Consider the following 15,551-nt stretch of genomic DNA (forward strand, 5'->3'; position numbering starts at 1 on the left):
TGAATTAACACCCCAACTCTTGAAAAGTGCTGTAGGATCGTTAAGGATGGGGAGAGGACCATGGTTTCAGTTCCTTTAAAAAAGATGGCACATCCAACAGTACAGTGCTGCCTAACACAGGTGCATTGGGTTCAGTACTCACCACTTCACCTCTTCCTGCAGAACCTGGGCCTAGAATTTCCAATACAAGTATCATCCTGGCCTGACCCTGCTTAGCTTGTGAGCTGTGATGTGATCACAGTCCAAGGCAAACTGGCTGCAGAGCAGAAGGCCTAACTGTATAATTTCCACTTCTGTAATGTTTTAAACAGTTTCTGAATTGTTCCACTTCAGCCAGTCAATGAGGAATATCTCTTTCCTTTCTCCACAGGGGAAGAGAGCTCTAGTCCTCTGCAATAAGGGCTTGTGCTGTCCCCCCTGGGTCTCTGTTGTTGGGATGGATGTCGCCTCTGCAGGACAGTGGATGGGCGATGGTAAGTGCCTGTAGTGACATGTTGCAGGACGCTGCACAGCTGGGTGGCAAAATGGATTTTGACAGAATATAATATGAACGACAATACCTCAGAAAGCAGATGTCAGGAGGAATAAGCCCTGGCTATTAGGATCGGTGCATGGTTTAGACAGCAGCCTAATGTCTCTTCCTAAACACCTCCATGAGGGTGTCTCTGCTAATAGGGCTTCTTCCTGTCAACAGCCCTTCTCAGTTTCTTGAGCAGTAATGAAGCAAAACTGCTTTGGGGAGGAAACACAGAGAAGGAAATGGGCAACACTCCAGAGGAGGAGACCTATCCCAATAGAAGAGAGAGAAGTTTGGATTGCACATAACCAAGAGGGCCATATGGTAACCCAGAAACATAGCTCTTCTAGAAAAAACAGAGCCTAGTCTTTGCTGAGGGCAGTTTGCTCTGTTCATTTTGTAAGTCTCTGGGCTACTGCAGAGGGAAGGAGCCAAAAATAGTCTTGTATAATTCCAATTTACTCCACTGACTTCAATTAATGTGTCCCCTATACACCAGGGATCAATCTGGGCCACATACAGGATGTGGGTTTAAAAATGGTCTGAATAATTTTCTGATCAGTAATAACATTTGCAGTTCTGCCTGGGAAGATTGTGGCAATCAAATGTGGGTATTCAGAAACCATTGTGATAAGCACCATATAAAAACTTAGAGAGAGAGAAGTTTCATGCTATAGGGTCTTTTCCCACCACGAGAGTCAGGAAGGAATTCCTGCCCTCCCACCCCCATACAGCAGTGCATAATTGGCCAAGTGGGTTATTAATTTTTCTCACCATTCTCTGAGGCATCACTGAGTGCAAACTCTCAGGGGCAGCACTTGGTGGATCAGTATTCTGATCCTGTCTGGTAAATGCTGTGTTCATATATTCATAGATTTTAAGGCCAGAAGGGACCATTACGATCATTTACTCTGACCTGCATAACACAGGCCATGTTTTTAGTTTAGGTGGGACAGGCCCTATTCATCTTCATTTTCAGAAGTAATGGTAAAACACATTTCCACAGAATCCTAGACTATAGCTATGGAAAAGCCATGATAGGTTATCTCATGGGGAACTGTGCAGGATTGTTCCCTTCAAAGTACATTTTCTAGTATATTTTCCAATCCTGCTTTCATTTACTCAGGTGATGGAAGCTATACCTCAGCCAAATAGATCTTACTGAGCTTTTCCTGATATTTAGTCTAAATTTTCTCTTCCTTCGTTTCATTATTCCTAGTTCTGCCTCTTTTTATTATATGCAGTGTTACTGTAACCATGTCGGTCCCAGGATATTAGAGAGACAAGGTGGGTGAGGTAATAACTTTTATTGGACCAACTTCTGTTTGAAAGCTTGTCTCTCTCATCAACAGAAGTTGGTCCAATAAAATATATTACCTCACATACCTTGTCTCTTTTTATTATGGGAAATAATGAAGTGAATACAAATATTATAACGCTTTAAAGATACTGCCATCTTAGATGAACCAAAGCTGTTATTTTAGATTCCATTCTTGGATGCAGACTCCAGAGCCCTTCATGGAGGTTTTTGTGCACTAACTCTGGGCTTTGTAGGGGATGTCTATACACTACAAGAAGCGAGTCTTACAGTCGGGTTGACAGACTCTCACTAACAGGGCCTGGACTAGTGCGCTAAAAATACCTGTGTAGATGTGGCTTTGATATTCATGCTCAGGCTCTGAAGCCCACCCTCCTTCATCCACATTGCTATTTTTAGCACATTAGCACGAACTCTGCTAGCACAAGTCTGCCAACCCCAGGCTATGAGACTCGGTCCTAGCAGCTGTGTAGACATACACATACTGTTTCCCAGTTCACTATGGCTCACTTTAAGTATCCCTTCATGAATAAAGTCATTAGTGCCCTGTGTCCGTGATGTTCTTCTTCCCTGGACATCTTGGTAAAGCAATGCCTGCCAATTAAATTCAATCCTCTGCTTTAGTATCTGTTCAGAAGCATCTATCACACTCAGGCATTAGGCCTTAGGCCATTTCCACAGCTAGGAAGCTGCTGCCGCCCACTGGGTACATCAGTGCAAGAGATACTGTCACCATAGCAACACAAGGCTTTTTGTTTTTCAGAGGAACAGTTAAAAGGATAGAAATAACACATCTGGAGTTGAAGTATCAGTTCCCCACCCCCTCCTGCAGCCTGGAGGAGCCAACCAGACACAATACCATGGCTCTGGCAGACTTAAGACTGAACATATCAAAAGACAGAAAGAGAAGAAATAATATATACGATATACTGACTCCTGGGCTAGGAAGGGTTTATTTATTAGCATGAGTTTGGGACAACCACATTACTCACAAGTGTCTTTCCTTGTAAAATCTTTAGATGCTTTCAGGTTATTGTATATATGCCATTTTTGGTACAGAACATTTTATTAGGACTAATTGTTGTACCCCTCTAATTGTAAATCCTGACAGCCAAATGCTCTTAGTATCATGAGTTCAACTGTACAGGCTTTTGAGAGAGAGTAAAATGGTATTTATTCTAATGCATTTTCTTAAGTTCTTTAAAAAAAGTCTTTCTAGACATATCATGATGCTAAAGACCAATGTCTGCTGCTCCAGAGTAAGAAGCAAATGTGGTGTTGCATTCTACTGGAAAAGTGGGAATCCCTCCTTCCCAGTGAGATAAAGCTCCTGTTACAGGGCCATGAGATGTCAGACATTAAAGCTGTTATTGATACAGGACTGAACATTGCCCATCATGGATCTTGGAATCCCTAGCCCTCTGCTTCTTTTCCTTTTCTGGATCCTTCATGGCATCTCTCTTCATCAACATTCTTACTTGCCTTCTCAGAAGGCAGGAGAGATTTTAATGTTCTATATCCTTCTGATTAGGCTTCCCCAAGCAGCCATTTTAGCAGACAACTTAAAAAGAGGTTTCAGAGTAGCAGCCGTGCTGGCTGGATGTGTCACTCACAGGAAGAGACAGAGGAATCAGGCTCCCTGCCGCCAACCTCTAACTTCAGCTGGTGGAATGTGGGAAAAAGCAAACGCCAGCCCCAGCCAAGTTAAACTGGCCTGCAAAAGACTTTCATTCCTGAGGAATTTTTGAATTAAATACTGGATAGAGCTAGCCAAATTCCATTGAAAGTGACTATGTCAATTAGTTTTAAATAACAACAGTCTTCCATGCATATGTTTTTATGTTACTTTCCATTGTTTGTTGATTTCCCTTTAGACATGGGGAAATTAAATCTTTTGCTCAACACATTTTTGTTCCTTTTTCTTTGGCAAACAAATACTTTGTTTCCAGTTGAGCTTGAGACAAAATGACTGGAACTGTTAGTGAACTGCTGCTGCACAGCCAGAAGGAGATGCTCACACCTTGACCTTTTGTAGGTAGGGTGACCAGATGTCCCGATTTTATAGGGACAGTCCCAATTTTGGGGGGGGTTTCTTATAGAGGTCCTATTACCCCCAACCCCCTGTCCCGATTTTTCACACTTGCTGTCTGGTCACCCTATTTGTAGGTCCTGCAAAAGCAGTGCATTTTTTTTAATCCTGATTGGTTCTGAATCCTCCACTGCTCATGCTGTACTACTGTTTTGTTAATGTAGCATAGTGCTCCTGCACTTTGTATTGAATAGGCTAGTCTTATTTGCACTGAACTCCTTTGTGCAGTTATATTTTGATCTTGATTCCTTCCTGAACCGCCTTTCAAAAGTGCAACTTCAAAATAATTCTTGTATCTCCTACCTGTGTCATTTGATGGGCCAGGAATGAAAGCTAGTCCCTTACCAGCACTCCTGTATGTGCCACACCTCTTTTTACGTGGTGTCAGAAGAACTCTGCATTTTTGGTGAAAATGGAGCAACTGAAGCCACCTGAATTCCTAAGCCTGTAAGAAAACTGGAGAAGGTGGCTGCAGCAATTCCAGATTTTCTAGGAAGTGGTACTGAAGAGAAACTGGAGAGGGTGGAATCTTCCACTCTGCTACATGTGACAACCAAATAAAAGATACCCAGCACTCCTTTGTGGCACAACTCTTGTTACAGTGTGGGTTCACTTTCAGTTATTCCCAGAATTGCAGTAAAGCAAGTTAGTAGCCTCAGTCCTTCAGCTATATCTTTAAGCAAGATGCAAAAGGCTGCATAGTCTCAGAACAGGCTGAACCCATTGTCTTTTACACCACCACTGCAATTAATGGCCTTCCTGCACTCAGAGTGGATTTCTTTGAATTAGTGGCACACTAGGGTGTAGTTGAAACATTCTGCAGTACTATATCCTTTGGACACAAGGCAATATGGTCTGTGGGTTACATCATAGGACTGAGACCCAGGGCTCCTGGATTATTTTCCATGCTCTGCCACTGATATGATGTGTAACCTTGGGTGAATCACTTCTCCCTGCTCCTCAGTTTCCCCAAGTATAAGAGAGGGATAATAATCCTGAACTTCCAGAGAACTGTAATTCACTAATATTTGTGAAGTGCATTTGGATTCCTGGAAGGTACTAATGAAGGACAAAAGACTCATCATCATCATGACTGTGTGGTATTGGGGTTGGTAATCCTTAAACAGGAAGCAGCTGATATCCAAGGAGCATGTATAGTTTTGTTTTCCTATGCTATTAGGTTTCTAAAATAAAGTAATAGGCTTCACTTCACCTGGCCAAATATTCAGCTAGATGGCATTTCTGTTTGTCTGTCTGTAATACAATTTTTGAAGATCACATCCAATCAATTGTGGGGGGAGGGATAGCTCAGTGGTTTGAGCATTGGCCTGCTAAACCCAGGGTTGTGAGTTTAATCCTTGAGGGGGCCACTTAGGGATCTGGGACAAAAATTGGTCCTGCTAGTGAAGGTAGGGGGCTGGACTCAATGACCTTTCGAGGTGCCTTCCAGTTCTAGGAGATTGGTATATCTCCAATTATTACCAATTCCAAAATGTCATGGAGTACTCTAGATATTGGGGGAGGGATAGCTCAGTGGTTTGAGCATTGGCCTGCTAAACCCACAGTTGAGAGTTCAGTCCTTGAGGAGGTGACCTAGGGTTCTGGGGCAAAATCAGTACTTAGTCCTGCTAGTGAAGGCAGGGGGCTGGACTCCATGACCTTTCAGGGTCCCTTCCAGCTCTGTGAGATAGGTATGTCTCTATATACTATTTATTATCCGTGGGAAGAATCCTATTGATTTTTAGTGACAACCAGTAACGTCTGATTCGCTGATTTGCCTCTGATGGCCCAATCCCACTGGGTAGTTGAGGCGACAGAGGGTGGGGGGTGATTGGCTTTTTTTGATGCCACTAAGGAGCTTCTGGGAGTTGAGGAAGGGGAAATTGGGAATGCGCAGAGTTCTTGGAATGGGAGGAGGAGGAGGGCACAAAAATCCCCTGGCATGGGAAGGGAAGAATGAGGGATTCTAGTATGGGGAATGGGGAAAATGGGGTATACAGGGCCCCTGGCATGGGGGGAGGGTTGGGGGAGACACAGGGTTAGGGGGATGGGAAGGTGGGACACAATATTATGGGTAGAAGAAGAGCTACTTGGAATTTTTCCAACAGTATTTTTTCTGTCAGAAAATGCTGACTTATCAAAATGGAAACATTCTGCGGGAAGTGTCATTTTTGACAAAATATTTGCTGGAAACCAGGCAAGCTGCCTGGACTGCTGGCCCACCAACCAACCAGGAGTCCTTGGTGTGTACAATGAGGTCAGCCTTCAGAAGCAATAAAATGTGTAACTCTCTAGTAATACTTGTCACTTACACCTTTTTCCATTCAGCACTTTCCAGAGGTCCAGTGTTGCTATTGCTCATGATTTAGTGCAAAACTCATACTATTAACCAGGCCAGGCTGCCTGCAGAAGGACAGAATTATTCCAGTACCAATAATCTCCAGCGCTGAAACATTTTGCATGTCTTCCACCCAGATCCCTGGCTTTTGAAAAGGCAGCAATTCTGTCCTTTTCCAGGGAGCTACTACTTCCGTGATTGCTTGGCCCTACTGAACTCTTCAGACTGGGTCCAACCTATATTTATTTATTAATTACAGTAGTGCCCGGAGGCCCCCAATCAGGATTGTGGGCCTCTTGTGCTAGACACTGCACAAATGGACAGGAAGGCATGATCTCTGCCTTGAAGGACCTACAATCCAATTTAGGACAAGATACCACTGGTGAGAGTAGCAAATAGTTGGAAGAAGTGGCATTGAAGGTAACAGTTATTGGAATATGTATAAACTTGTGCACAGTTAGATAGTTTTAAGTCGTTTCAGTATAATTATAAGATACAAATAATTACATAAAATAAATATAGGAAATCCCTACTGCCATCCTGGAAAGTCATTATCAGTTGGTAATTGATCCCTGATTCCTAGAGGCCCTCATGGCAGATGTGGATCTTGAGGAAATCTTTGAAGGAGGAGAGGTTTGTGGTAGTGGGTTCATAGACTAGTCAAGGGAGGGGTTTTCATGCTAAAGAGTGGTGTGGGAGAATGCTTGAAGGCATCTGTGAGACAGACTGACAAACAGGCAATCAAGAGCAGTATCCTTACCGAGGTGGGACAGGGCCCGGGGCAATGCACTAAGACAGAAGCATTTCTCTGCATGCTCTGCTGGCATAGTTGCCGGCTGTTTTTTTAAATCTGAGAGAGACAAGCTGAGATAGCCAGTTTATATCTCTTCCAGCAGGAAAGTACCTTTAGCTCCTATTATGTTTTCCCTTTTTCTGAACAGGAGGGACACTTTTTGTGATCATTAGAACATAATACCTTTGCAGTGCAGTAGCGGTGTCCTTAGCAGATGCCATGGGCCATACCTGGGATGCACAGAAGGTGTATCCTGCTCAGAGAAGAGTCCACAGTTAACACCCTGACTTTTGGGAAAGTTACATGCAACATTTAAAGAGCCCAGAGAAAGGTGAGACTAAAGCACCATGAAATATTTGTAACAAAACCTGAAACTACATGATATTTGCATTTGATTCAGGTTCTCTTACATGCTTGAAACTGGGTCAAAGTTCATTGTAAGTTCTCTTTCTTTCAGTGAATTTGGGTCTGATTTAGTGTGTTGCATCAAAATTTTGTGCCTTACATAGTTTCATGTGATTTCAATAAAATTCCAGAAGGAATTTGACCATTTCACATGAGTTCCAGATCTAAAGAAAATGTTTTCATGGAACCCCTCCACCCATGAAGAGGACCACTGACATGGGCATAGTTTTGGGGGGGGGGGGGGGCTTGAGGGGGGGGCACTTGGGCAAGACACAGAATTTGCCCCCCGCTCCAGCTCCGTTGGCCTGACTGGAGCTGCCTCTCCCCCCAAATATAGAAGTCAAGCTATGCCTATGACCACTGAGTTTTACTAAGTTACAGTTGGAGCCTCAGTTTTACACCTCTAACTGTGCAGCACCCAGTTGTACCACACTGGATGCTTGGGGGTTACTACTGACTCAAGAGGTAAGAGTATTCCATACCAAGTCACCCACATTAACTTCAAGCACAGCATCCCCTAGGACCATGTTGGTGCATCGGAGTAGAGATTCACTGGGGAGAGAGCTCACTCATATTGCAATTCTGAAATGTTCTGGGCACATGCACATGCCCATTGCAGGTTTTCTACTGAATTTCAAAAAATGTTAGCATTGACTGTGCTCCTTCAAGGCCATCCAAATTCTTCTGAGTTTTCAGCACTCTTCTGCCAATGGCACCAGGCACACTGAATTGTTCAGTCTCCATTTTAACCAGGACTGGGCAACTCAGGTCACAAAAATAGAACAGCCTCAAATTCAACTGCCAGTATTTACAAATAAAAAATGAATGGTCAGTAAAAAAATTCATGTAGGTCAGTAAAATATTCCAGCATTTCTCTGGCATAAATTCCCAGATTCCCTGAGCGCTTTCAGTACATAATCTAGATTTACTGCCATTTAGGGGGGGTTGAAATGGTGGATTCTCTAAAGCTTGACATGTCTGATCGTAAGCATAAATTGTTCAAATCCAGAATTACAATTTTCCAGCCTTTGTGAACACTTTTTACTGTGTGCTCTTGAGATTTACTGAGCTTTTGTACGTTTGAAGTTTTGTGAAGTAAATTGGAATGCTAGTTAAAAATGTGACGTCATCGGTAAATTACCATATTTTTGGGGGAGTGCAGAGGAGATCCGGTTGACTTCCTGTCCTGAACCTTTTCCTCAGATGAAAACCAAATCATTTCTTTTTTCAGTTAATCTAGCTCTAGAGAATGATGCCAGACTGAAAACCCTGGAGTCTGCAGGCCGGTGTATATATCTAATACCTGCAAAACAGGAACAGTGCAAGTAGCCGTAGGGCAAGTTTCCCATATGTGCTGTCTCCCAGCCAGTGTGGTGGTGTTCTCATTCATGCAGATCCCAGCTACTTAGAATACTACAGACACTTGTACACTGGGGACTGGATGGAGACCCTATAACTCATTTCAAATAAACCAATAATCAGCCATCAAATTTCAGTCACTTCTGCACTAGGCACAGGGCCGGCTCCAGGGGTTTTGCTGCCCCAAGCAGCCAAAAAAGAAAAAAAAAAAGCCACGATCGCGATCTGCGGCAATTCAGCGGGAGGTCCTTCGCTCCGTGCGGGAGTGAGGGACCCTCCGCCGAATTGCCGCCGAATACCTGAAAGTGCCGCCCCGCTCTGGAGTTGCCGCCCCAAGCACCTGCTTGATAAGCTGGTGCCTGGAGCCGGCCCTGACTAGGCAGATCTGAATTGGTGACAAATATAAATGGTTTCAGATCTATCCCGCCCCTCCCCAGGGAACCATTATTGAGATTTAACTAACCTCTGCCATTTTTTCCTCCCACTGTCATAGTCTCTGGGCTTCTGTGTTCCAGCTGGGACCAGCTAGGGAATTATCAAAACACTATGAGGGAGGGTTTTTTCATGGTATTTCTGACCTGCAGGAAACTGCAAAGAATCAGAAATCTCAGGAGAAAACCCAGTCTGCTAAAATATCCTATTCCCAGATAAAAGAGATTTGGAGATGCAACCACTACGTTTTAGTTGCTTTTCTAGCCTCTGAACCTCTGAATCACCTGGTATTTGGGCCATCACTAGTTTGATCTAATCACATCTAATTTGTCTGTGGATTTCTAATGCAGCTATCATTTTAGTATCTAGGTGACAGATTACAAAAATTAGAAGAGACATTGTTGCAGTTCCATTTGTACCATATTCTCTGTACCCCCTAAGGCACTTTGGGCTGGATTCTCTGGTCTCTGTCTGCCAAGTTCACTATGTGTTACTTATGCAGCAAAAGTGAACTTAAAATGGCTGGTGATTCCCACAGAAGAATTCCTCCTCTGTAGGGGGAATCTCTGCCGGTGTAAGTCTGGCTCAGATGACATTGCTGCCTCCTCTATGCTAGCTGTCCCCCACCCTGAGCATAAGGAGAGAGGGGGTTGGGCAGGTAGAACCGAGAGCTCCAATACACTTGAACCTCCACTGGCGTAAGCTCTATTACAGAGCTTATGCCACTAGTGTAAACTAATAGGTCCCCTTTTGCACTAATTTCCATCAAGGGCTGGTGGTCGAGGATCAGAGCCACCACCAGCTCCCTGCAGCCACGGCTTTTCACTATGTCTTAGTGGAGAATCAGGGCTTTTGTCTTTCTGATTAATCATTTTACAGGATGATCATTGGGGAGATGTCTCCAGGTCCTTGAGCAAATGACTTTGTAGGGGGGATATCTGTGTTCAGAGGCATCTTGTTTTGTTCTTTGAAAGTGGTGAGATGCGAGCTCAGCTTGATCTTCTATGACGAGGACTTCACAGCTGAAGGCCCTCCACTAAGAACCTCCTTCCCCTGGCACCTGAGGTTTTTAACTTTGGGAATAGGGAGGAGAGGCTGTTGGCTTCCCATCCTGAACCTTCTGTTCAAATGAAAATATTGTTCTTTTTTTTTTTCTTATAAAGTACATCTTCCCTGCAGAGTTAGCCCAAGCTCTTCCTGTGGTGTTGTTTCTAATCCCCATCCTGTCCACACATGAAAACCTCTCACCTGACTTTTGCAGTACTCTTAACCTGGGCTAGCTGGCATTGCTGGGGGGATAGATTAGAGGCTGAGTTCCGCTTTACAGTGAGGATGCAGGATAAATAGCTTGAGTTCTCCAGTACCTTCCCACAATTCCCCCCATATGTCCAGAAAGATGGACACATTCTTCCACAATTCACTTTGTTCTTTGTGATTCAGTAAGCACAATGGGATGTGCCCCCAGAAGTCCTAGCAACATGCAAGGTGAGGGTCGCACCAGCGAGGAAACAGTAACTTGAGTGTGGCTTTGCTGTGGGGCTACACAAACCTAAGCTAGGCCAACATGGGCATTCAGACCCAACTGCTGATCCTCTGAGCTCACTTTGCAGTGAAGACATACCCTTTAGTTAATTCAGCACTGGTGAATGATGCCAGACAGAGCATTAAGGGGTGCTCAAACTCTGCCTGGTTTGGGGCTGCATGAGCAATTTGGCAGGAGCTGAGACGCAACACCCCATTTTTATAACTGGGATCGATTCCAGTTGCTCTCATCTTTAATGCAAAGCCTCTCAGCTCCAGTTGAAATACTGCATGCTGGGATTTGTAGATTCTTCACAAGCCACTCCTCCATTTTTAAGGTGAAGGCACTTGTGGGTCTCATATGATGCATTTTGTCCACCCCTGCTTTCCATATCAAAGCAATTGTATAATAAGTAATACATTAATCATGCCAGGGGCTCATGTTTAAATTACAACAAGAAATAACAAAATGGGAGCTCCTTTTCACACTTGACTAGGAAATATACGATAGGCAAGAATCCTGTGTTGGCCCTGGAAGATGGACTGGAGAAGTTAATGGGGCTTTTCCATCTCTAACTTTTATGATAGTCGTAGTTAATCCTTTATATAGCACCATAAATTACATAGCACTTTGCAGACAGGGGCCTGCTCCTGCTTACATTGAATTCCATGGCAAGACTCCCAGGATCAGGCCCCTAGCTAAAGTACATTCGCTGCTCAGAAGAACTTACAATCTAAATTCTTTGACTTTATGAGTCTATGATAAAACTGACTCCTATGTTGTGTTTGTAGGGGGAGGTAGCAGACAGGGGGAGGGCTGAGATGCGGTTTCCCAACTCCCCCATATCACAGCTGGACTTCTCATCTGTCTCTCCATGGTCTGCTTCTGTATTGCCTGGATGGAGGGTAGGTTTCTTGGGGTTTTGATGCAGTCTGGCTGTATTCCAGCCATCTCCACAGCACTCACTCCCCTCCCATATGCTCTCCATTAACATAATTCCATCTGCTGAATAAAGAAAGAATAACTCTCCCAGCAGCCCCAGCCCAGAGCCCCTGAGCCAAGGGAGTTCATCAGTCAGACTAGTTTCTCTTGAACTCAGAATAGGCCTCATTAATGGGCCAAGAGGGGGTTTTATTTTGCCTTTCAGCTAGCGACTGCCCTGAGCCAGGAGTGGAATCAAGTTACTGTGTCTGGGAATCTAGGCTATTCCGAGTGAGCTGCTGACTCAGGAGGTTTCCTAGGATTTTCAAGCACAGCCCAGTCCTGTCAGAGCAAACTGAACCATGGACTTGTCTTGTTTCCTCCTGGCCCCATGACTGGTACTAAGAAAGATCTGAGGACTGCTGGAATATGCTGGCAATAGAATTAGAGTGAGATTTTTCATCAGGTCCCTTCTTTTGCAGACAAAAGCCTTTTCAAAATGTCATATCAGTCCTTTGCCCTTTCCTAGCCCCTATCCTTTGAGGATCTCAAAGCACTGTACATTCATAAGTTCCCTCTCACAACTTACATCAGTCATTCACTCCATTTTACTAAGATCAGAGAATGAGGCTTGCCCAAAGTCACACAGCAAGTCAGTGGGGGAGGGATAGCTCAGTGGTTTGAGCATGGGCCTCCTAAACCCAGCGTTGTGAGTTCAGTCCTTGAGGGAGCTGTTTAGGGATCTGGGGCAAAAATCTGTCTGGGGATTAGCCCTGCTTTGAGCAGGCAGTTGGACTAGATGATCTCCTGTAATCAGCACCAGCACTCTAAGCATATGCCGGGGGCAGCAAGCCACAGGGCGTGCCCTGCTGGTCCATGCAAGGGCGGCAGGCTGTGGCAGTGCACCTGAAGGAGGTCTGCTGGTCCTGTGGCTTTGGCAGCAATTCAGGAGCGGGTATGCCAAAGCCACAGGACCAGCAGACATCCCAAAGGCAGCCTGCCTGCTGTGCTTGGGGCAGCAAGAATGCTAGAGCCAACCCTGATATTCTGTGAAAGAAATTAGGAATTCCTGACGTCTAGTGCTTTACCTTAGCCACAAGACATCCTTCTTCCCTATTGTACAGAGTTGAGGGAGGACCCCTCCTCTACAGAATACTCTTTCTCTGGGCTTCAGGAAGTTGGAAACTGTGCACATTATGGTGGGATATGACTACCTGCTCATGGTGATGGCCTCCTTCTTATTGCTGTCATCATCTACTATCCTGACTACTTCAACCTCCACCTTCTCAACACCTGCCTCACATCCCTCCAGTACATTCAAAGTGCAACTAGTAAGATCACCACCCTTGCCCATTACTCTGACCTTGTTACCCTCATCTTTAAATCCCTCCACTGTCTGTCTTTCCCATCACATTAAGTTCAAGCTTCTTATCCTCACTTCAAGGTCATTTACAGCTCTGCCCCTCACTACTTATAGGCTGTTGTCTCTTATGACATTGCCCTCCACCCCATCTGTTCTGCCACTTAAGCCACATTTGACCACCCGTTTTCTTCTTCTATACTGTCTCTGATGCTGTCTCCATGCTTTCCCTGAACTGATCCATAAACCCACCCCCGTCTCCTCCTTCAAGTTCTTTCCCAAGACTCACTTCTACAAGGAAATAACCAGCCTATGTGGCTAAGTGGAGGGGCAGCTATGGGTAGCTGATATTTATATAATAAAAATAATCTACCTATAGATTTTGACTCAGCTCTTTGGATCCAGCCAAACTCCACTCAACATAGGAGCCAAGGCTGAGGGCAAAGGAGGCTTACAGCTTTAACTTATGCCATCTTAAGGGCTGCTATAAGGATCACCAGTGCTCTGGCCCTGCCCTCTCACACCCTCCACACAAGTAGCACTAGTGACTGCTGACACACCTGGTTTTCTATGTAACTTTTATAACTTGTCTCTGTGTCTGCAATAGAATGAAAATTCCCTAAGCAGGCTTAATTTGTTTCTGAGCAATAGCAACAAGAAATCCAGGTCTGGATTCACCCTTTTTCCAGAAACTCTTGAATCAGAACAGACAAAACAATTTTATTTTGGTGATTTAGCTGGTGGATGGGGGATGGATTAAAGCAGGTGTGTGTGTGGGGAGCAAAGCTCCCCATTTGCTGAAAGCAGAGAGACAGACCCTACTCTGACTTGTGCGGGTGCTGCTCCTTCAGAGTTCCCCCTTCTCTCCGTTTGGTGAAATGAGGACTCTTCTGGCAGGGGGCTGTGAAGGTGGAGCAGCATGAGGAGCTGGTGCTTGGATGGGGACTTTTGGGGGCTTTGTATGAGTAGGTGGAGCAGTATCACCACAAGGTGAAAAAGAGGTGTCTCCTAGCTGGGATTCCCCTATCCACTGCCTCCTTTTCACAAGAAGATCTCTCCCTTGGCTTGCTCCTCTATCCCTCTAAGGAGGCAAAGAGAGAAAGAAGGCAAGCTCATCACCTCTGTCTGTCTCCCTGCCAGGGAAAACGGGAGATCTTGCCCTGGCTCTCCTTCCTCTAGCCAGACACCAGAGGAAATAGAACGGCCCTGTCAATTCCACTTCCCATCCTAGCTCTCCACAATGTGTGTGTAGGTGGGTGGATGGGTGTTTTTTTTTTGCAGGGGGGGCGGGAAAGAGAATGGGAAAGGTGTGGCACACAAGGGATGTTTCTCCTGCACAGCTCCATACCCTGTCCCCTGCAACCTGTAGCTGTCTTTAGGAACACACACAGCTCCTTCCCTGGCACACACAGATATCACCCCCTAGTAACACATTAATGCAACTGCCTCCAGTAATACACACATGCACTTAACTCCCGTACCCAAAGACATACACACACACAGATATGCATACACACGTACATACTCATAAACACATATATGATGCTGCATTAGCACATGTCATCAAGACCATGACAATGGCCACCAAAATTGGAGCGCTCCCCCTCTCAGACATGTTTTTCTAATTTGGAGGGATCTATAGGGAGAAGGGCTAAGGTCTCCTTCTGACACTGCTCCCTTGGGAACTCCTCTTAAGAGCTGACTGGCTACAAGTTCATGTGGTATTCCCCCCCACAAACATGACAAAGGCAGTTCTGGGGAACGAGCAGCTAGGATCCCCCCCCCCAAAACACACCCCAACAACTTCATTGGTAACTTTTATTTCCACTGAAACGCAAACACAATGCCTTTCCCCTTGCACTGCCCTTTTCCAAATTATGCTCAGGGAAGAGTTGCAACAATGCCCATTATAGCCCAGATGATGGAACAGAGACAATGGGGAAGTAAGAGAGGCCATTATTATTAGGAAGTCCAGCTCCACAGTGGTCTGAATCTGCTAAGAAGATTTTCAGGATTCTACGCTGATAGTGTTATTTTCTCTTTCTGAATCCATTGAATCACCAATTTTAATCTGTATATCCATCCACCATATTTTTAGGGCCCACCATAAACAAGGAGGCACTCCGCCTACAAATTCTATATCAACAGTTAACTAAGACAAATCCCAGAATTGATGTCTGTGGTTATACTGATAGAGGTAAACAAGAGAAAGTTATATTGGCCTCAGTTCCTCCGGAAATATAGGGGACGTGGGGGGAGTTGAAGGGGGTTGAAAATGGATGGGCGAGACAAGGGAGGAGGAGCATGTATTCAAGAGAGGAGGCCAGAAGATGGGCAGTAAGGGCAAACAAGGGCAAACAAGCTGTTTTATTTCCCAGCACTGAATTGGGTGCCCCAAGTTCTGTAAGTGCCTCCTGGAGCTGCTTTTGGTTCCTTCCCCTCTGAACAGCACCAAAATGCTGCAAAGCAAAAAGAGGCACTTTCCTTTTGTAGATGA

General features: G+C 44.9%; 1 protein-coding gene across 6 annotated transcripts in view; it reads left to right on the forward strand.

Annotated features, from left to right (window-relative positions):
* Nucleotides 1-15,551, forward strand: part of ANGEL1 (angel homolog 1) — a 351,420-nt gene that overhangs the window by 267,944 nt on the left and 67,925 nt on the right. For all 6 annotated transcript variants that reach the window (XM_045012141.1, XM_045012140.1, XM_045012135.1 and 3 more), the window contains exon 2: nucleotides 371-473. In XM_045012141.1, the coding sequence (XP_044868076.1) occupies nucleotides 371-473 (103 nt within the window). The remainder of the gene's footprint in view (nucleotides 1-370; nucleotides 474-15,551) is intronic.

The sequence above is a fragment of the Mauremys mutica genome, chromosome 4 (assembly GCF_020497125.1).
Source record: "Mauremys mutica isolate MM-2020 ecotype Southern chromosome 4, ASM2049712v1, whole genome shotgun sequence".
NCBI lineage: Eukaryota > Metazoa > Chordata > Testudines > Geoemydidae > Mauremys > Mauremys mutica.